The 23323-nt window shown below is 39.2% G+C and overlaps 1 protein-coding gene across 1 annotated transcript in view; it reads right to left on the reverse strand.

Annotated features, from left to right (window-relative positions):
* The window catches only part of rbms3 (RNA binding motif, single stranded interacting protein), a 348159-nt gene extending 331144 nt beyond the window's left edge, over positions 1–17015 (reverse strand). The window contains exons 1-2 of the mRNA XM_088928552.1: positions 16837–17015; positions 10916–11100 (exon numbers count right to left, since the gene is read on the reverse strand). Coding sequence (XP_088784678.1) covers positions 10916–11089 — 174 coding nt within the window. The 5' untranslated portion in view covers positions 11090–11100; positions 16837–17015. The remainder of the gene's footprint in view (positions 1–10915; positions 11101–16836) is intronic.
* Positions 17016–23323: the final 6308 nt, after the last annotated feature.

The raw sequence follows: 23323 nt of genomic DNA on the forward strand, positions 1-23323 counted from the left end.
ACCGGAAAGATAAAACAATGACGTTTTGATACAATTAAAGATCTCAAGAAAAAAAAATGTTGAGAATCCAAGTTAAAATCCAACGGGTTTTAAGAGCTTGCTAGACACTGCGTATGGACAATTAACAAGATTCCAGTCCTGTAAGCAATCCGTAATGATATCTCAATTAGATACTCTATGAAAGCAATTATTACTATGTCTTTTTTCAATTAGGTTTAGGTCACGATTTCCTGAAAATGCCACTAGGAAACTTGATATCACATACTGATATGAAAGGGGCCAAAATAAATGCCTGCAGAACACCCTTTTACTAAAACGTATTACAGCTGGTTTCACGGACTGGGAGGGAGCTAATTCAAGGCATTCCCCAGAACACATACAGCAAATGAGACTGCGGACAATTAAAGAAGAAATCAAGCTCCGACTATAGATACTGCGAGAAGAACTACGGTAATAAAACAGAGACAGAACCGTGTCCCTGTCTTTGAATCAGAGACCTGACCAAAAAAGAAAGAAACAAACAAAGATAACTGAAATATCTCAAAAAGTTTTTTTTTAACATCAAGCACCTGATGTTAGATGGGAATTCACTATCACTGCTGTAGTGGAGTGGGTTGGAGTTTAATTATCTGAATTATTATGGATTAAATCTTAAAACAGAAACCCATAGCTATTCAGAACCAAGGAAATAAAAGAAGGAAAAACCAATTCCAACGACATACATACAGACTCAGTGAACTCGGCAAACACAGGCAGAGCTGGCCGCCACAGAGCAGACAGGCTGTTTTTCCATTGCCAGCAGGGAGAAGCAGAAACAGACACAGATTTCTGCTGCACTGCAAAAAATACTCCAGAATTAGACAAACATCCTTCCCTAAATTATTTAATCTGATCCCAGAATTCCCACACCTGACAGAAATCTTCCAGTCCTACTGGGAGGGGGGGTGGGAGAAAACTCAATAAAACCAGCAGCTGAGTAAGTGAACTCCTGTCACAGCCCGAGGAACAGAAAGTGAGCCTCTCAGATAATTTCTATGGCAACGCTATAATTCATCTGTCATGTCAATAAAGCTCATCGAAAATTTATTTAAGCACAGGTACGAAAGGAAACAACAGATGTGATTACAAGCCAGAACAAATAGGTGACAACAAAATTACCATAAAAGCAAGCAAACAATACAATGCTATTGTAGAAAGTATAGGGCAGGTACCACACAAAAACTAATTAAGTAAACTATTTACATAAGCAATATTCTAAGTTTTGCAGGCATGTACAGGTACAAGGCTGTACAAAGCAGACTTCCTATTGGTATGTGTCCCGTGTTTCAAGTGCAACAGGCAAATTCCATTAAGAAATACAGATTTTAAAACATTCAGTGCAAAGCATTCTTAGAATTACATTGTAAATGCTGAAAGTGCCGTCTAAGCAAATGAGATTTGAGATGGTACCCAAAAGTGGTCAGGGGTTGAGCAGTTCTGATTTCTGCCATTAGTTCACTCCTCCTCTGAAGAGCGAGAATGGAGACCGGGACAGACTCTGGAAGAAGGAAAACGGGAGGAAGGGTCCAGACAGTTTAACGGAGGAGGAGAGTGACTGAGACAGTGGCAGGTCAGAGCCAGGGTTTTGAACCGAGAGGGAAGAACTGCAATCATCCAGCAGGAGGGGAAAAAACCAGGCAAGGTGGACAGTTAGCGCTGGCGAGATACATTACCTCCCAGAGAGAAAAAGTAATCAGAGGAATAAAGCTGGGGCAAGAGTAAGTACACTTTACATGCGTAGGAGTAATTTTTTAACATGTGGAAAAGAAAGTCAAAACTGTAAAGCCCTTGGTAAGGGATCACCTGTACATGTCAATGCTGATGTCCCACAAAAACAGCAATCCAGGGACAGGAAGAACCAGCGGTGGCCAAGAATTGCGACAGATCTCCAGTAGATGTGGATTAGGTTGTGAATTCTCTAGTAAACATCCATCACATGTCAATGACAGCTATAATACGGAGGTGCAAATGTAATTCTGTGTCCGTGTGTGGGCCGTGGAGGCACAAGCAGAGGTTAAAAACAAAGAAAAATACAAATATTTCGGCGGTTTCGCCTTCATTGGGTAGGGGGGAGAGAGAAAGGGAGCAGGATCATAAAGCGAAGGAGAGCAAAAGAGAGAGTTTGTGAGAACGGGCGCAGAGGAATGGACCTGTGAGAGAAAAGTGTTAAAGGCTAGATGATTGACGAGGTGCTAATATGAAATCTATCATTAGACTGAAGTCTATTTATTTTTTCTAAATAGTACCGGGTGTTATTAATAGGGCTTCTGTGAAAAAGTGTTGGTGTATTTCCTACTTCCTCGGTGCAATTTCTGGCATGGAAGGCAAAGCCACAATTAAAATTGACCTTGACCTGCATCATTAAACTCAGATTATTCTCTGTGGCACAATCATTAACCAAGACATTGCTGGGTCAACACGGTCACTAAAACTCACTGTTCCTTTTCCTTAATTTAAGAGAAGGTGCAGACAAACCTCACTGCTCAATGCAACTTAAACAGCATTGTTCAGACATGTGACTAAATTCATGTCACTAACGCAGTAATGCCCACCTTGATAGCCAGTATATTCACCTCATAATGATGAGAGAACATATTTAATTCATGCCTTTCATACATCAATTAAGCCACATGTTTGATTTAAAGGTATTGATATTTCAGCGAAGGTATGATTACGAGTCAAAGAATAATCTGTAAATATATACAGTATATAGATGAGAAAGGAAAAGGTCAACAGTCGTTTGAGTGGGGAGCTGTGTTTCTTCTTTCAACTTCTGAACATGGAATTAACGTTTACATAGTCTACATTAGACCATATTATCCTAAATACCTAAATAAAAATAAATTCAGCAAACTAACGCTTGAAAATAATTTTCATTTTCAATACTGTAAATGTCATTTGGAGAAAAACATTTTTTGGAATTGATATGTAGAAACCTCAAAGCACTTAAATCACGCAAATGTGTACTCAAACCCAGACAATCCTTGCCACCTGCTGACTTGCATGTTTCCATTCTGAACCAGAGCAAACACATTATTGCAGGTGGGATGTTACAAGTTGCATCAAAGAACAAGTAAATGCACCGTGAGCAACAGCACAATGCATATGTAAAATCCAATCAAACTGCACGAGAAAGGCTGAATAGGTTATTTAACTCCAACTTCACGGGAGACAACACTTTATTGAATACCCAGGTCAGCTGGGTCAAAGGGATTAATCCAGAGCATGATCCCATCCAAGAAATGTGTCACCAACATTACATCTTAGTGTAGAGTGCAACAGGCTAACACTGCACCAGAACAAGTTCTGATCCCTTTAACAGGCTCAGAATAAGAACTCTTAACGGCTGTCTCCCTTAAAGCAAACAGACAGGCCTGCTATTTTAGGGTAGAAATCACTGATTCAGACAAGGTTTATAAATGGCTCTCGTTGATGATCATTTCCCATTAGAGCAAATAAAAGCACTAAAAGGGCCACTTTGCTGTGGAGAGCAACCTTTGCCCAGGATTCTTTCAGTAACAGATGAGGGCTAAATTTATTGTGACAGCGCCTAATCACATTTACTGTGGTCTGGCCTGTGATGTGATGGTGTCTGCACTGCAGCGCAGACTCAAGTGCTCCATTCTGCACCCCCGGACCCTGACAGGCAACCACCTTACAGGCAACGCCGAGCTAAGACGACGAGATTCGTGATCAAAAGCTGGCCTTTTTTGATTCATTCAATGATTTAGATTATCTGTTTTAATCTTGCATTTACTGAGACAGCAGTTTAGAGCAAAAGAACAATTTATCCCAACCTCCAAATCTAGGGGACGTAGAGTGCGATAATACGCATACAATTATTTCACTATGCTTTGACATTGACACCAAAGCATCAGGAACACCAATGAAGCATTTCAGACATTTCAGGGGACTTGCAATGTTTCTAAACTTATGTATGTTTTCAGATCTTAGCTATAGCTAACATTCAATTTACACTAGCATCACCAGGATTTACAATGGTAAAATATAATCATCAGGATATTTGCAGATATTTTAAAAAAGCACCTGTGTAGTAGAAAGATGTGCCAAGCCAGCAGTTCAAAGCATCCCATTATCAAACAGGATCCTTTTGATCATGAGACAATGGCTGTTTGTATAAACCCTACTGCCCCCGCCTAGCTGCAATCAGCTTGGAGGATTCTGAAGCTGTTTCTCATCAAATTCTTAGATGATGCCAGAAATAACAATCAATTAAGTCACAGATACTCATAGACACTACATATAAGTGGATACACAATTTATAAATACAAGAAAAATGCAGAGTAGAAAGTATTATTTTCACTCCAGAAGTGATATGATGTATCTGTGTAGTGAGATAAGGCACCAACAATTTCTGCATATAGTCAAACCTTCTTCTAGGGCGTATTAACAGTGAGACTCCAATATGCAAAATTGATCTTCAGATAACTGCTACCAATAGTGCAAATTCAAATCATTACCTGCTCATAATACATATCACTATGGATAGTCTGACTTCAGACTGAAACAACAGTGCTAACCTACAGTTCTAACTTAATTTCACTTAGTAAGACACTAAACACAATACGCCAAACATAAAAAAAGTTAATAACCTGCACTTCATTCTGCAGCTGATCTGAAGTTTCAGCTCAAACTAAAAGAAAAGCTTTTTTGGTTTTCAAATTGAACATGCACAACCTGTTTCCTTCCAATGTTCTAAATGCCGAAATAATCGACAATCATGACTGAGAAACATCACTCAAGAGCTACAGTAGAAAAGTTAACAATGGTAAAGTACATAAAAATGTTCGACCCAAAAAAACAGCAAAAATGGTCGAAACTAAAGTGTATGGCACCAGTCTCCGAATGGCAACGATATGACTAAACTACGTACCACTTAAACAACCAGTTCAGTGAGAATCCCTTGATTTTTGCAGAAGACTTTGATGGAAGGGAGACTTCGCAAGCAAAAAAATGACCTGTTACTATTTTACCAAGATAAATATCTGTGGGTAAAAACCAAGATGCAAGCCATTGTGAAAAACAAAACTGTTTCAGCTAGAGCTCAACAAAATGTTTTGGGGAAGACAGGAGGGTCTTATAAAGAAAAGTTTCTCATGCCATGTGTTCAACATGCTGGGAGGCAAGGGTGGCCTTTGTGTTGCAGAAACCTGCTGAATGCTGCCAGTTATCAAGGAATTTTGCAATTTCATGTTACCACTGCTAGTAGACTTCTTGTATGCCAAGCAAAATACACTGCCCCAAGCACTCTGCGATCTGTAAAGGAATTTCAGCAAAAAAACAAAGATTTCCGGGAGGAACTGGCCCTGTCTGTCCCCAGATTTGCATACCATCAAGACAATGAAAATTGACTTCGAAGTTGTTGTTACAAAAAAATACTAATTTTACTGCGATAGATGCTGAAGAGGGGGCAACAGTGTATCTCCAGATGGCCGGAACTGGTTTCAAATGACAAAATGCTGTCCAAACTGCAGCTTTTATGAAAGGTAAAAAGATATGAAAAACGAGGTAAAACTCCCAAAAGAATTTAGTCAAAGCATGAGAGTAGTTAGTGCATGTTAGTTTTCATTTCATGTATGGTAGTTTTAGTTTTATGTCATGTTATTAAATATTACAAAAGCCCATCTCTACTTTACATCCTTCATTAGTACAACATTTACGAGTTAATACTGCATTGTGATTTTTAATTCCCACAATGCTTTTTTTCCTCTATGACTAAGTGAAAGAAAATTGGAATCATAAAGATAATTTTATTATTTTGGGGGGTTATTAAAATAAATCATCACTGTTTCCAATGCTGGAATTATCTTTGTAATTTGAATTTTCTTTTAATTAATTCTGTGCTTCAACATTTATTCCGTTCTCCGCTTTGCAGCCAATAAGTACAGTACCTAATACATACACATCCTGCAATAAAAATCTTTCAAGTTTACGGTGTGTTAAGACAATGCAGTCACAATGCATTATGGGAATTAAAACTAATACAATACTGAAGGAGGTGGAACTGTAACGAACAGTTCTTTCCGGACCCTATGCGGACGACACAGTCCGACGGAGTGGGGGGAACACTAGGGAAACGTCATGCAGGAATACGGGGCTGAAGACAGGGGGGCGTGTCCAAGGTGCGCTGGTGCACGGGGGAGGTGTGGCCGAGGCGAACAATCCAAAAGAGAAGTCCTTAGAGAGTATCCAAAACAGAAAGGTAAGTCCAAAACCAGGAGATCCATCAAAACGCGGAATTAAAACACGAAGGCCGGGCCGGAACCGGCGGACAGGGAACAGGAACGGGAACGGGAACGGGAACAGAGGTTAAAACCTTAACGGGACCAGGCGCTTCCAGGTCCCGGACTCGCACGATATGGAAATCAGATGCAGAGCCCGGATGAGCGTCAGCGCCTGGCTTTTAAGGTGGGCTGGGAATAGGGAACAGGTGCAGAGAATAAAGTCTTAGTGAAAGGGCTGGAGCACCCTTAAGGAGGGGGGACTATAATCGTGACAGGAACCATCTAAAGATGCTTCTAAATCTGCCTTTTGGATTGAAATCACTTAGCAGCCCTTAACATCCTTACTATTAACATCCCCTAAGCAATTAAAAACAGGTATTATCTACTCAGACATACTACACATACTTGTTCTGTGTACATTAACACCAGCAGCAGTTGTATAAATATACATTTTCCCCCAAAGGGGGCTTGGACTCAATGTCAAGCAGTCAGAAGTGAACGAAAATGCTAAAAAAAGGCAATTAATTATCATTAATTTGTGTATGCACTGGGTCACGGAGCAAAAAGAATGGCAGGCAATCATCTTGTCGAAAAGTATTAACCAGAAAGATCCACACAGATGATCTCAGTGAAATATGTTCTCATTTTAGCCCTCTGTACATTATTATTGTTAATAACTGACATCAAGCGAGACCTAAGATACTGTAGTTTGTAATAATTTACAAACTTTCCAATTACTGACATTGTGCTTCGTTTCATTTTAAATTTCTTGTTTTGGGCTTGTACCAGCTGTAAATTTTAATTACTGTGGTTATTATCCAATACCCTCTAAATAGTTTCTGAAAAGAAAAATCTCCGTTGATGGATTAGGCAAATTTCTACAAAGTGTCTCGTACATTGTTCGTATAAAAAAGATTAGCCATTCACACATCCACGCCATGTCATTATTTTTCATTATTCTTCAGGAGTGTAAAAACAAATATTGATATTTTCATCAGTATAAAGTGGATTTCATTATAAGTTCAGCATAGGACCTATATCAACCTTAAAGGTATAGTTGCTAACGCCTGCAGCAACTGGGGAGTGACAGATCTGAAATTGCTTTTGATCATTCCTGCGACCAAAAGTCGCCCGATGTGAACACCATCAACCTCAGAAAAGATCTCTGACATGGAACAAAACACTTTCTGCAACTTGGTATTCTGAGAAAAACACCATTTCCATAACACAGGTGCTGGATAGTCGTAGAATGCACTTTATTTGGCAAGTGTTGAGAAAGCCCTTCAGAAGCAATTAAGCACATAACATGTGATAAGATTCTATAGGAATAAATACAATATCTATTGGGCCATTTCCCAAAGTAAATATCATTGTCAATTTGCTGAATATGAAAGACGTATGTAATGTATAAGGACACTGAAAAGTATCCATAACATGCATTCACAAAAATAAAATGTTTAAGCTACAGTACATGCAGTATGTAATTTTACCTATTTTTTATTCATAATGCATAAGATTACTGTTCAAAATTTGATAGTTTAGCTGTACTTTTTATGATTTACAGATTGCTTTCATCGTGCTTGTCCCTCAAAAGATATATTCCTACCATCACAACATTACTCAATCATCAGTTTTTATAATGAAAGTTTCCCAAGAGCTATTGAAAAGTTTCTAACTTTAAGAAAAATAAAAGGAACTCAGGAAGAAAAATAATTATCACAAAACTCTCGCTTCAGTCTGAAACAGGCACTATACCTACAGTAGAATGTCAGAAAAATGAAAAAATAGGCACAATTATAAAAGTAGCCATTTCAGCAAAATTCATTGTCCATGTTTTTGCTGCGCAACAATGGCAATGCGATCAAAGGGCTAGTGGCCCTTCCAGAGTCTGGTTATTCCACAATAACAAACTGCATTTTCATTTCATTCTTCTATATAATAGCGAATAAAGATTAAAAACTCCCCTCCAGCCCAGCTCGTATACAGACAACGCCTTAAAGCAGCAGCCTAACAAATGTTTTTAATTAAACAATTTATTTTCTAAAAGCACATTTCTAAAATTAATAAAGGAAAAAAAGTGACGGACATATTAATTCCATATATCACTCATTAGTTCCTGCTGCCTTGCAAGTGCTCCTGGTGATGTGTGCCCCCCTCCTCCAATCACTCCTACAGGGCGGCATAGCCTATGACGTGTTAAAAGATGAGGTTCTAACGCGGGGCGGCTCGGAGGATAGGGCCCACGCCTCCACATTTTTCCCAGCTTGAGATGGTCGGTATTCATAACCGTGAGCCACGATGTGAGAACACACAACTGGAGGTTTCAAACTTGGCAAGAATACAACCAACTATTTGGGGGAAATGTTAATCATGGCGTTGGGACAAGGATGGATTTAAAAGCAATGCAACATCAATTAAGTTCTACATCAATAATGAACAAAAGGCGATACAGCACAATTGAGTTAACACCCGTGATTAGACTGAGAACATAACCGGTAGCAATATTGACTCCACTGAATTAATGCAATTTGCAGGTTATATTAAATCTTGAGTAAAACTATCTGATAAAATCCTGCTGATTATTTTGTCATACAGGCAATATTTACTCTTAGAAAACCGTATGATAGTATACCATGGTAAAAAAAACTCCAGCAAATTTACTATGGCAAACATTCATAGGGTTAAGCTTTAAATGAACAATCCAGTTCCCAATGAGTACTTAGTAGTCATAGCTTAAGTCTTAAAATAGTCTTAACAGGTCAGGCAGTTTTGGTAATAAGTGATCACAGATAAAAAATGAACAATTAATCAATTAAAAAATATCTGTTTAAGATGCATGCTTTCACAATCGCATGAAAATACAAAAAAAAGTATTTTCGGAAAATCACCCCACACCTTTTTTTTTTAAAAGATCACAGAGCACTCTTTTAAGAAAATGTGTCAGATTCGTTTTTTTAAATGTTTTGAAGGCAATAAGCTCAGTTTCTGGGATAGCTGGTATATTATATATTAAGCAGTGCTCATCAATAAGAGAATTAGTGATTACATATTTTCTGTAAGCATGTTTTTTCTTAAGCATTTTTAATATACTCAGAATATGGGTTTTTTGTCCTCCTGAATATGTCAAGTTTTAATCACCTTACCTGTCTTATACTCATGTATTATTTGGTGATGTAAAAGGTGAGCTAAATAACATTGCTTCAGATGATAGATGGTAAAAATGGTACTTATATTCTGGTGTTGTTTTTTTTTTCTTTTGACCTTCCAAAGCAAAGGGTGAATGTCAAGCATCTTAGCTGGATTTTGTATTCCAGAAGTGTAAAGTAAGCACAGAAAATCTGAAACAGTTCCAGTGATGCTCTGAATGGATTGGACAAAATGTGTGAAACAGCTCAGGAAGCTGGGGTAAGCTGTTAATTTGCTACACTACGAAATTCATCACCTGGGTACTGCAGACTAATTAGAATCACCTCCACTTTCTAGGCATGAGTGACCCTCAAAAGAATACAATGAGTCTTCATTTCCCTCGCGTGCTCCCTGTGTCTGGACTGTAAGGTACAGAAATACACCAATCTTCTCCTGCTTCCTTATTTAATATGAGAGCTGTCCTACTGATCGATTCCACCTTGTTCCCAAGAAGCATGGTTAAACTGAGATTATAAAAGCATGGCGACCAAAACACCAATTTAGACTTCATCATTTGAATACTGCCAAAGCAGAAATATTGAAAACAGTCCTTAAGACTCTAGGATACGTGTTATAAATCCATTCGTATATTTCATACAATCGTTTTAAAGCCTTTTGCTGAACTACACAATCAATATACATCCATACGAAAATCCAGATTGACTCTGAATACATGTGCAATTTGTCCAATTAAATTATAAAGGAAGCGAGATGGGTTGCTTTGTTTGTGCAGTTTTTTTAACTGCATATAAAATATAAATCATAGTATATGCTAAAAAAGAATTTAAGATATCAAAACATAAAAACACCCACATGGCATTGCATAAATATATATGTACTGTATATGCATGAACTTTATGTGTAGTAAATATGAGCTAATCTGTATTAAATTCAGTTTGATTCTGAATACATTTTGCCCTGGCAGGGGTTCACACTAACAGTACCAAAAAAAAATCAATTTCAAGTACTAACAGAGCAGAATTTAGAATTCAACTTCTTTGACAGCAATAACTTACATCATCTACATCCTACCACCGCTGTGAAGCGCTACTGAAAGAAGTACCGGCCAGGAACGGCGAGACTGCCCTGTGATTTTCCATGGTCACCCCCGAAACACTGCTGCCGCAACCATCCATGCCCCCAGCGCATCTGTTTAATAATAACTGCATGCATCTCGCACAGGGTACTGTTTCCCATGCAGCTCCTGCTGCTGTTGCTGCCAGCGCCGCAGCAGCAGACACGGGAGTTTTTATTAGCTGGCGCTTCTCCCCTCGCAGCTGAGGAGTGGAACCGAGGAGACTGCCTGGCTCCGCTGTCTGGCATCCGAAACGAAAACCTCTCCCTGTCGTCCTGCACGCCCGGGCTAACCTGAAAGCACACGGCTGATTCCCCCTCCTCCCCACCCTGCTCTCCGATTTGTGAAATAGAGAGGAAGTGGGGCTTACTTTACTGTCGTCTGTGTCGCTGTCTGCTGTGGTGTCCTTGCTGTGGCTGTCACTGGTAGTTACACTTTCCCCTTGCTGCCCATCCTGCTGGTCCTGCTGCTGACAGCCTCCAGACCTGGGAGAGTGGGGGATGGGATCTGAGCGCGGCGAGTTCCCCTTTACATCCAGCTCCATCTTCGCTCGCTCTACCATCGCCAGGAAACAAAAAAAGGACAAGGGGAGAAATGCAAAGGGGAATGTTTCTGGTGAGGCACAGCAGCATTACATTACAAGACTAACGCAGCATTAAGGCTCAACACAGAAAGAACACAAAAACACTAACGCAGCGTTTTTTTATTATTCAGATGATGTCTTCAGGAGACTTTACCTAGATGCTGCCTTCTGCTATCCCTCAGATAAAGCAAATGATACAGCAGGCAAAGTTCTCGGTTAACGATATTGCCAGTCTTCAGACTCAAGAGTCTCTCTCTAACTATTTTTTTTCTCTGTGGGGCTGGAAAGAGGTGCACATTGCCCAGGAATGATCCCGGACAAAGCCTGGGAGAAGATGACAAAGGGCAGTGCCACAGATGATGACCCAATAACAGCCACGGCAACAAAAATCCCAATTCTATTTTAAGCCAAAGAGACAGGAAAACCACACTAAAAGGCACAAAAAAAAAAGTTATGCGGAAGGTGTGAGTCAACAATCCTTCACCACAACGCACTCATCACGGTGTATCCACTCAACATGCTCAGTACCAGCTGTAGCAGACAGGCAGCCCAGCCACTCTTCGAAGAGCAGAATGACGACAGGTAGCGTGTTCAGATTCTTTCCACAGGAGGACCAGGGATTAGGCTCTGAGGACGACAATTTACTGCTGCCTACCAAATCAATCTTCCATGTCTCTCAGGAGTGGGGACAAACCAGAATAACTCGCAAAAACCCACATCAACTCCGGAAGAACAGACAAGTTCTGTACAGTTAGACACCGTAGGGAAGGACTGAAACCTGGACACTGAAGCTGTGAGGCAGTTGTGCTAACCACTACTGCCACCATACCGCCTGTTAGCTGGAAAAGCATTTTTTTCTTCTATTGGCAATTCCCCACCTCCAACACTTAAGTCCCTGGTATCACAGAGTCTCACTCACTGTCGGCTAACACGATGCCACGCACTGTTGAACAAGAACTTAAACGAGAAAATAATCAGGAGGGACACCTACCTCACACAGCCGAACACCAGTGGCCTTACACAACCTCAGACTATCGTTACACACAGCAAAGTAGGAAGGCAGGCTTCATAAAAGATATATGGTATGACAACCAGATCCTTTGCGAAGATCATTTTTAATATACATAAGAGGCAATTAAATTGAGAAACATTCAAGACAGAAAATAGAAGACACTTTAAAAGGCTTATGGGTGTCTGAAACAAAATCCTCTACTGCTTTGCTGAAATCTATCACCTTGGCTCCTTGGAGAAAAGCCCTGGTAGACTTTTTGAATCAATAAGCAAAGAGCGACCGAACAAATAAGATGCATCTCATGGCCTCCTCTGACTTGTCACCTTTCTTCTGCTCTTAGATCCCCAAACCTTTTTGTCTGCTAAACTTTGCTCCTCTCACAAAAATACAGACCTTTCAGTTTTGTTTTAAATATAAATATATATAGTTATACTGTATATAGGACTATAATGTTAGTCATATTAATATCATCAAAATTGTACGTGCATAAAAAACAAAAGAGTCACTATCTTCTTTCAACTAGATTGCAAAGATGCATTTAAGCCTTCACTTGAATCACAGTAACACCACCGCTATTCATCAATCTATTTACTTCACTGAGCCCAAGTGAATTGTAATGATTTTGCCTAATTTGTAACAGAATTCAAGCTTTACCTATTAAAGCTAAAGTGAGCCAAAAACATAAGTGTTTAATGTCCTATGATGTCATTTTCTGCCCAGACCCTAATTTTGTTTGCTAATGAGGATTAATAGCATGGTTAACATGTTCCTGAATGACTATTCAAAGGGGCCTGGGTTATTAAAGTACATTACCAAAGTATCACGATTCCCTCTTAAATCCAGCAGAACATACTGTAGCTAGCCCTCAGAATTCCATGGTGTACAAAAATATCTCTAGGATTTTCCTATGATGACAGCTGCATGGACTTAGAAATGCAGTGTTCACCTTACAATTGTCTTAAAGCATGTTTCTGAATCAAAGAGATGTCAGTTTGTTACCCTTGGTAGGTTTGCTATGTTATACAGGCATATCCAATGTGTAGAAAGCTACAGCTGCATGATAGGCCTGCTGCTTCAAGGGAAACTACAATTAAAGAATTCAAATATTTTGAACGTCTGGTCAATAAACAAAATCACGAAACTAGTAGACTACAATCATTTTTTTCCTTCATATTTGAAACAAGCACGAGAAAGTAAAAACCTACAAGGCTTAAGTTTTACTCAGTTATCATTCTCAATGGCTGTCAGTTGAGCTGTTTTTTTATTCTCAATCCTGCGTATGCAAGCGATCAGCACACTGGCTAACACACTTGCATGACTGAAGTTTATACATTTATTTTCCATTAAGACACGATATTGTGGCTTCGTATTGCTGCCTCACATCGCTCAGGTCCTGGGGTGCTATTTGAGTGTAGTGTGTATGTTCCCCTGTTTGTGTGGGTTTCCCCTGGGTGCTCCGGTTTCCTCCCACAGTAAAAAAGCGAAGCGTGGCAGCAATACGAACCGTGTCGCCACAGTATTGTGTCTTAATGGAAAATAAATTGATAAACTTCAGGATGAGAAGTAAAAACGGAGGTCCTGACTCTCTGTGGTCATTAAAAAACCCAGGTTGTTTCTCGAAAAGAGTAGGGGTGTAACCCCAGCGTCCTGGCCAAATTTCCCATTGGCCCTTACCAGTCATGGCCTCCTAATAATCCCCATCTCTGAACTGGCTTCATCACTCTGCTCTCCTCCCCACTGAGAGCTGGTGTGTGGTGAGCGGACTGGCGCATCATGCAAGTGGGGCTGTACACTGGTGGTGGTGGAGGAGAGTCCCCATTACCTGTAAAGCGCTTTGAGTGGAGTGTCCAGAAAACCCTATATAAGTGTAAGCAATTATTATTATTATTATTATTATTATTATTATTATTAAAAACATACTGGTGGGTTAATTGACTCCTGGGAAAATTGCGCTGGTGGGAGCGTGTGAGTTTGCGTCTGTGTGTGTGCTGTGACGGACTGGTGTCCTGTCCAGGGTGTATCCTGCCTTATGCCTATTGCTTGCTGGGATAGACTCTGGCTCCCCCACGACCCTGAATTAGACAAAGCAGTTAGAAAATGAATGGAGGGACTTCTAACATAACATCTTCAGAAGGAAAACCACTTATCTCTGCAAATAAATTGGCCAGAACACATGATAATGATACCAACTGAACAGTCAATACAAAGCGTTTACCTTGTCCTCTGTATAAAACACTGAGGAACGAGCTATGTCAAATTCATAGGTATAACACATTGGTTACTGTTAGTTTAGGGCAGTGCAGATCTTAATCTCACATTAAAAGTAAACTGTACAGGAATAGCCAGGTTAAAACTGAAGATCTAGAAGGTGTATTACAGAAACATAATGCTCAGCTTCAAAGCAAACTTTGTTTAGAATACGGAGCAAACTACTCAGCCATATCATTGAAGCTCTTAGCTCCTTAAGAAATGGCTGGTTAAGATTCTTGGATTAATTAACTCCTATCTACCAAACAGGCTGGGCCAAATGGCTTCCTCTGATTTGAAACCATTTTTATGTTCTCAAGGTGGATGCTCCGCAGAAGCAAAATGTTTTTTCACATGAAAAAAAAACTTGCATCATGTAAATAATAATGTCATTTTCAACAACAACAATAACAACAATAACAACAACAACAACAACAATAATAATAATATTCAGAAGCTACTGCTAACAAAAATCATTGCAAACTAAAACAAAAAGTTCTTTCCTGTAGACCCTGTACTTCGAAGTCACCACTCTGACTTAGAACTATAATATATTTCTATATATAAGGAAGGCTGTTGAAAGCAATAAACATTTCTACCCCAAAGTCTGATTAACTGCTGTGTACAATTAGCATGGTAATAAAACAAACACTGAAAAGATCTGGAAAACCGCTTAAAGTCCAAAGTAAAAGATGAGACTGTGATGCGCACATCAAGGTTTTATATAGTTGCATGTTTCAGTAGTGAAGTGGATTTGTATTTTGCAGAACTTAAGCAAAGTTGTTTCAAGCAGAACGCTAAGATACAGATTACAAGTCTGGGTAACTCAAACGTTAATGGAGAAAAAGAGCAGTTTACAAAAAAAAAATGTTCCAGATTAACAACAATCTGTAATGTGACTTCCTTAAATTGCTTTCTTTATTCTAACCTCCACCGAGGGATGGTACAAATTACAGAAGTGCAGGCTTTCTGACGGCTATTCTGGGACAAAACGAGATACACAGCCTACTGCAGCTCACACACCAGTCACTCAGCTGAGGAAAATAGAGGCTATAGGGAAAGCAAGCAGGCTGCACAGACAGCATGATGAGATGTCATATTGAGAGCTATCCACAACAGTATTAAGTAGAACAAAGACCTACAGACGGGGAAAGAAGGCTGCGCTGCATTAAGCTGTGCAATTATCTACAGTGTAACATCCAAATTAAAGTTAAAGACACTCCCTGAGAACGCCTTTTAAAAATAACGTTTTAAGATGACAAAAAACCGCTGAAAATGTTTCTACGCCAAGATATTGTGAAAAAATTTATTTCGGTAGACTCGAGCAAGCTTGAAAATCACAGTATCATATTGCATTATTTCAACTAAATGCATTACTGTGCTGATTGCCGAAATATTTAAGTAAACCCTACGATGACTCCAGATCTGTCTTTGAATACCCAAATGCAGTACATTCCTTATTGCCTTTACATTTCAGATCTCGTAACAGGTGTACGTTTAGCGTAAAGTGGGACATCCCTCCGACGATAGTCATTTATTCTTCAAGGGCAGCTTTACAGAGGGGATCTCAGGGTTTTGTAATTGAACCAGCACTCAATAAAACCAGTAAGGACCCGGCGCAGACGCCGAATATTGTGCCTGGAGTGCGTCTTTCCTTCTCGGAAGAGCACTCTTGCCTTTCTTTTTAGCACCTTCTCCAGCAAACGCGTTGACACGGCACAAGCTAAACAGACTTGCAGGGCATGTCCCAGCAACTGCAAGACAGGAGCTGCTCTTGACAGAACTCGTGATGAGAATATCAAACAGCACAGCCTTCACAACAGGTACCGGTCGGTCACAGCTGCAGTGTACTGTACGTGTAGTTCACAATTCCCGTGTCCTTTAATGTGCAAGCAGGGTGTGTGATAAATGCAGTTAATGCGTCGTCAGGCATGCCGGAGATGAACAATTTACAACCAGGTCTAAACGAGGAAGCTATAAAATGGTATTTTTATAATCAGCATTCTTGTTTTTACACAAAGTAACGAATGCGTGCGAACACAGTTACAGTCACAGCCCTCTACAACGTTTATTTAAAGTTTTAACCGCAAAGTGATATTATTTTCAATAATAATAATCGTTTCTTGTTTCTTTTCAGGTTCTGAGGTCAGCTTTTGTAACACACGCGTAGTAACAATCGCACAATGTGCTGTCATTTACTCTGTCTCCTCTGGCCACATTAACTGTCCTATATACTGCAAGTGAACTGTCATATCAGCGCTCCAAATAAACCATTAAATTAAAGCTTCCAGCAGCCACAAACGCCCGCATGCAAAGATGCACGTTCAATTTATTGTAATTATAGCCATAATGCACATGCTGCAGTTCAGAGGTACGAGACATTCACGGTATAGCTGCCTGCACAGCACAGAGACAGACAGTGAGATGAAATAACGGTGAACGACGGTACCTTGTGCTTCAGCGGTCCAGCTTATATTACAGCCAGCGACATGTTAAAGAAAGGCTTATGTGTTCGTTATTAACTATTTCATTTTATTATCTTTCTAACGGGCAAAGCTTTGTTGTGACAAAAAAAACCCCGCTCGTGTGAAGTTATCCTTCTCAGCTGGATCTTAGGCTGTTGCTGACGACACCACACGCAGCTCAACACAAACTCTGTCGATGTCAGCGACAGGCGTGTCCTCCGGTATCATCACAGCCTCCGTACCGCCTCCCGTTTGCCCCGGCAGGGGTCACAAATCCAGATCCCATTTTGAGTTAGGGGTTGTGCTTCACGTACTTAGAAGGTGATTTGAGGTAATCAAAAGTCAATTGGGTTTGCTTTTCTACAGTGGGCTCTCCTAATGTCTGGAACTGACTAGCTTTTGTTAGCTTTTTACCCTTTTCTGTATCTTCAGTAAAAACAGTCAGGACATTAAACTGTTTACCTTGCCTCAGCTTTGTTTTGTATACGTATACTGTAACAGGGATGGCCTAACCTGATCTTGGTTTTATAGGTCACCCCTGAGCACCTGAAACAATTTATTTTTTCATCAATCCTTACAGTAATAATACTGCCCACTTAGGCAGGTGTTTTGTTGAAACGTTCGCAGATGACTCGACTGTACCAACACACGAAACTGCTCAGAAAGCAGTTTTCCTTTCCTGACTGAACAGAACCGGTTAGCTTACTAATCTGATCACAATGCATGTATTCCATCTCCTCACCCGTTATCGGAGAGATGCCTCTTTCTGGACAGGGGTCACAGTAACCTGGAGTCTATCCTGGAAGCACAGGGCACCAGCTGGGATTACACCAGGAATGCCAAACTCCATGACTGGAGGGACTGCTGCTTTCTGGGTTTTGTTTCAGCCTGAGCAGCTGATTAAACATTTAACCCTAATTATTTTCTCAGACATTTTTTTTTGCTCAAAACGTGCACCTACCCTGAACGCATTCAAATCCAGACTCAAAACCTTCCTCTTCAGAAAGGCCTTTATGTAATTGTGTATTCGCGTCTCCTCCTTGTATTTTCCACTACATTTCTAATTCCTTGTGTCACTTTGTGTGAATTTTCTCTCTTGTCTTTATTAGTTTTAGTTTGGTTTAGCTGTGTTTTTTTTTACTTTTCCCGTATAGCACTCTTAAGAACATTCTTTTAAAGGTGCTATATAAAATAAAGTTTATTATTCTTACTTCATTAAGGATACGGTGACTTCTAAAAGACCTCAGAGCTTGGTCAGGAGTGTTACAGTCCTGTGGCTGATTAAATAATTAAACCAACGACATAATGGAGAGCTTGGGTGGAACAAAAACCGGAAGACACTGGGAAAACCGTCGGGAATCGATTCCTTGACAGGACTAGACTTGGACGGGTGACCAGCACAGTGCTGGGCACACACATACACCAGCACACAGAGACTCCTATTGAAGTTGAAGACTCCTATTAAATACAGTGTTGCCTGTTGTTGAGTTTAACTGGCCTTGGCAATTTACCCATCCAGGTTGTTGAAGATGATACCTTGGCATCTTTCAAGAAACACGTGGGTAAAGTCCTTGGGTCAGTTAGCTCCTGAAAAACGAGTTGACCCACATGAACTTAATGGCCCTCCCATTTCTAACTGTTCTTATGTCCTTAAATAATTGCTGAAAATATGACTATGATTATGCTACACTGATGAGCTCCAATCAGGTCAAAACTAGATTGCAACTTGTGCTCTGACTACTTATTTATTTAGGCTAATGAAAATTATAATGGAATCACCTACTTTTTTAGCTAAAACATTATGCCCATTATATATTTTCTCTCATTACATACATAATAATAAAATAATAATAAAAATTACTATTAGACATGTTTTATTTACCATTATTGATTGAATCCAAAGCTTATTTGTTCTCTTGAATTCATTCATGACATTGTGCTGCAATACAATTTTAAAATTCATATTCATGCAATATGGTGGGTAATCAAAAAAGCTTTGTATTTTTATTCCACACAACAGTATGATGCAGAAAAATGAACAGTGGCTTTGATAAGTACTAAAAAATAGAACTTTGTATGGTATCCCTCGCAGGTGAGATTCTTAAAAATAAAATATCTAAAGAAAAAATAAAAAACTCAACAATTGCAATTCACGGGATTCTAAACTTTCTTTTTTCTTTTGCTGTTAAAAGCTAAAATGGTACCTAAATTGTCATGTTTTTTTTTCAGAAGGTTTTATCACATTTCAACCAAGTAAAGGAAAAGTTGAGGACATGCAAAATACAAAAAAGATATGTTTATTGAATAGAAACATTATTATCATTCTGTCATGGTGACAGTCTGGCTAATACTTGAATAAAGAGGGTTATGTATCATATATAAGACTACAGACACAGTGGGTTTTTTTAACATGTTTATTAGTGTACAATAAACTGGTGTCCCATCCAGGGTGTATCCTGCCTTACACCCATTGCTTGCTGGTATAGACTCTGGCTCCCTACCAACCCAGCATTGGATAAAGCAGTTAGAAAATCGATGGATGTTTATTAATAACTACTGCAAGGGTAAAGAAATCAGAGTTTTGTACAAGCAATGACACAAATATGAATAAATCATTGAAAACTGATCAACCTGCCTAATTACAAATATACAATTGAAAGTAAATTGAAGGCACATTCCCATTAAATAATGAATTGGGAAACTTTAATGAAAAAAAGATAATCAAAGAGTTAAGAATGAGATTCTTAACATAGCATTGTAATAGTTCATTGTCCCACAGCCTAACTCTAGAACAAGTAGAATATTAACATACTGTACCAAGATATCACTATACAACAGCTTAAAATATTTGCACCAGCACCAATCCTGTGTGTTACAGTACAAGCTTCTCTGCCTTTTAGCTAAGTTCAAGTATACTAAGATCCGTGACACTATCTCTAATTAAACTTAGTCATAAAGCAAGCCCAGTTTAAATTTAGAACAAACCTTAAACATACAGTACACAAAGTCCCACATGAAAAAACAAAATGAGTTCCACATCTGAAAAAGTGATGGAGATGATGTTCACATGTGACAATTGTACTGTAGACCAAAATGAAACTGAAATGGAGAACATGTTAAAATGTATAAATATATATTTATCTCAAGTGTCACCGTTTTAAAATGTGTACACTTTAAGGAATATACACTGGCTGCAATCATACTGACGAAATTATATACAGTACATATAATCAAGATGCATGTAAGGCAGTCTCAGCCCTTTTGCTTACAGTAATAAAAAATGACATTTGGTTTGCCATGCTGAGGGACTTGAATGACAAATTGCAGGTCTTAAAAGGTGCTGTTAAATCTTAAAGCAGTATTTAAAATGAGGCATATTGGATGTTAAAAGAAATTTTCTCGAAGAATTCTTGCAAAAGAAACAAGGCACAGGAATAATTCATACATTAGGAAGACCATTTCCAGAGACATACTGTAAACTTGAAGAGGATTAAGCACAAGCAGTGCAGCACTTTATGCATATGAAACATCAAAAGCAGTTAAAATCAACACAGCAGAAAATCCAGAACTCAGTTTTTTCTTCTTATTTTAACATGAAGATCACAACAGGGAGGCACAGGGTATCTGCAGCTTCACAAGGGCTCTTTAAAGCAGCAGCAGCCTAAGAACTAGAAGAAGTGGTTAAATTGGTCCAGTTAAGCCAATAAGGAGCTGATTAAGGTCATTAAGAGCTGAGTTGGAATAAAAACTGGCAGAAACACCGGCCCTAACGAGTCACAGACTGGACAGTCTTTGGAATCTGCAGATGTTTCAGAAATAATTGGGGTTATAATGCCAGGCTAGGGAGAGCAGGGTGAAAGTAAAAAAAAAAACAGAAACAGAGAGAAAATAATGTTTTAGAACTACGTACAGTAATAACATTAATACATTTAAATCACTTTGTTAAAAACTCACATTTCGAGCAGTAAACAGTATTTGAATATAAACCTGTACTTAGATAATATTTTACCCTGTTTCTAGTGAAATAATTGACTGTAAAACAAAGGCCTGAACAATTGAACCGAAACATACTTTATTCCTAATTTCTTCACCAGTCAAAATGCTTTTGCCGCATTAAATAAAAAAACTTTATAACAATTATTGTACTGCTGTTACTCAAATGGTGTAGCACCTTTTGTGTCAATAAATGGAAGTTGTTCTATGTTCTGATCACAATGTTTCAAATACCATTTTAATATTGCAAAACAATGCAAAGACAGCGAAATCGCGGAATTATTACAAACGCGTACTAATGGGTTGAAGGATGAAACTATTAATGCAGATCATTCCGATTAATTTAGATATTACCTGTTACAAGGTTCTTTATAACCAGAGTGAAACCCCTTGACTAGCTGATGATTGCTATACAATATATCCGGTTGTGTCTGAAACTGAGCTTAATTTGTAAATCACATGGGCTCGGACTTCAACGTAACAGACAGCGGATTTACAAGAGTCAACGGCAGTATCGATGCGTTTATCTACAACATGCACATACTGTGATGCTTCACATTGTTGTAACATGCTTTCTTGTAGCCTCGTTTAAGCATTAACCGGATTTCAGAAGCGCACGGTAATATCTTCTTAAGCATTTTTCTTCTCATTTCTGAGAAAATGCGTTGTTGGACGTTTGAGTGTGCAACACCGGGAAGCACAATCTGTCCAAAACTACAGTACACTGCAGAGGGATCTCGAAGCTCCACATCCTTTCCCATTTTTTTCCGCTTGCAATCCATTATGAAGGTATTCGCACATAACGAGCGCGTTTTTTTTTCCCTCTGAAAAATAATAGAGACTTCAGCGTCGCCGTCCGTAACTTTATTTTTTAACTTGGAAACGTGCATGTTACCATGGCCATTCCTCATCATCGAGGAAGCAGAATTTAGGAAGGGCTGGATCGCTGAACCACTTAGGGAACACGAAATGTGTTGTCGCGAAAGTAATCCGACTCTACACTGCAGGTTCAGACGTTTAGTGCCTGTGCTTGGCTGAGAAGCCAACGATGCGGAGCCTCCAATCTGCAGGATTATGATTGAATGCCTGTAAATGAGAATCTTACCCTCAAAGGGGTGTAAAGCCGTCGAGGACGCGGTCGTAAAAAGAGTGTATGAAACACTCTGAAGACCCCCTAGTTAGAACTTAACCTGTCGGCATAAAGACATGCAAAAAGATGGGTTGCCAGTAAAGAGAAAATGCTGTAATTTAATTTAAAAGGTTGGTCTGTGGATTGTGCCAGAACACATTATATTTTAAAGGTTTTTAAGCCACTCTTTTTAAAAACAAAACCACTCTCCTTATGTACCAGTGCTCTACTTTTTAAAAAAAGCTGTCTTGATTGTTTACCTTTTCACACGGTGAAGCTCGATGAAATTTCAGTGAAATAGAAGTGTTCGATGTATCTGCCGGAACAACCTCAAGGTTTTTACCAAGAGCAGCTGGAAAGGGGGAAGATAGGAACAGTTTGATACGAAGGAGGGTCACAACTGGCAGAAAACCAGAAAAGCCACTTCCTGCACCATTTATTAACATGTTAACATAGATGGTATGTGAGCAGAATAATTCAATACACTTGACGTCTTTAAGAAACATTTGGATAGCTCAGTGACAGCTCTGTTGTGTTGTGTGGGGGTGTAACTGTGTTCAACAGTTGCGAAGCTGACATTATATGAGCCACATAGCATAGAGACCCAGGGAAGACACCATTACAGAAGAATTTATGAAGAAAATATTTCTTAAAAAATAGGTCCATCATGTTAAAAGGTAAAAAAAAAAAATAGAAGCAGAATCTAAAACCAAACCAGGAAACTAAACCAAAGTTATGATATTTATCTAATTGGGCTGCAAAATGACATTCAATGACCTCTATAGATTAGAAAACATTAAAAAAACATTGTTTTTAATTACTGTAGCCATTTTCTTTTTTAACCGTGACTGGTTTCAGAAGCTCTCCATTGGGAGAGCAGTTTATTCTCCCACATCGTATTGCAGAACCTTTCATGTTTCAGCTGTGGTATTCATGACACTTGGTGGTAGCCTTCAATATTTTTTTCCTGCAGTACGTTACACTGGGGGGCACATTGCAAATACATGCTGGCCGTTTCTCATGTGGAGATGCGTTGAAATGTGTGACTGTCAAATATCAATTAAACAGCGTGTGCACCCATCTTACTCACAATGAATGGAGCAAAGAAGCAGAAATTCAGCAACTTGGGTTGGGGTTTCAACCACAAATGGACTTCGTCACTGAAATCAGATCGAAGGCTGTTTGTCCTCATGTGTCAGGAACGTACTGTGCTGCAGAAATACAATATTAGTTGCCATTTTTCAACCTAGCGTGCTCACACTTTCTAAGAAGGGGCAAATAAAGGTTCAGAATGAGACAAGCTCTTTAAAATGTGCAATTCGATCGATAGTTCAGAAAAGCAGCAAAAA

The sequence above is a fragment of the Atractosteus spatula genome, chromosome 12, assembly GCF_055471065.1.
Source record: "Atractosteus spatula isolate fAtrSpa1 chromosome 12, fAtrSpa1.hap1, whole genome shotgun sequence".
NCBI lineage: Eukaryota > Metazoa > Chordata > Actinopteri > Semionotiformes > Lepisosteidae > Atractosteus > Atractosteus spatula.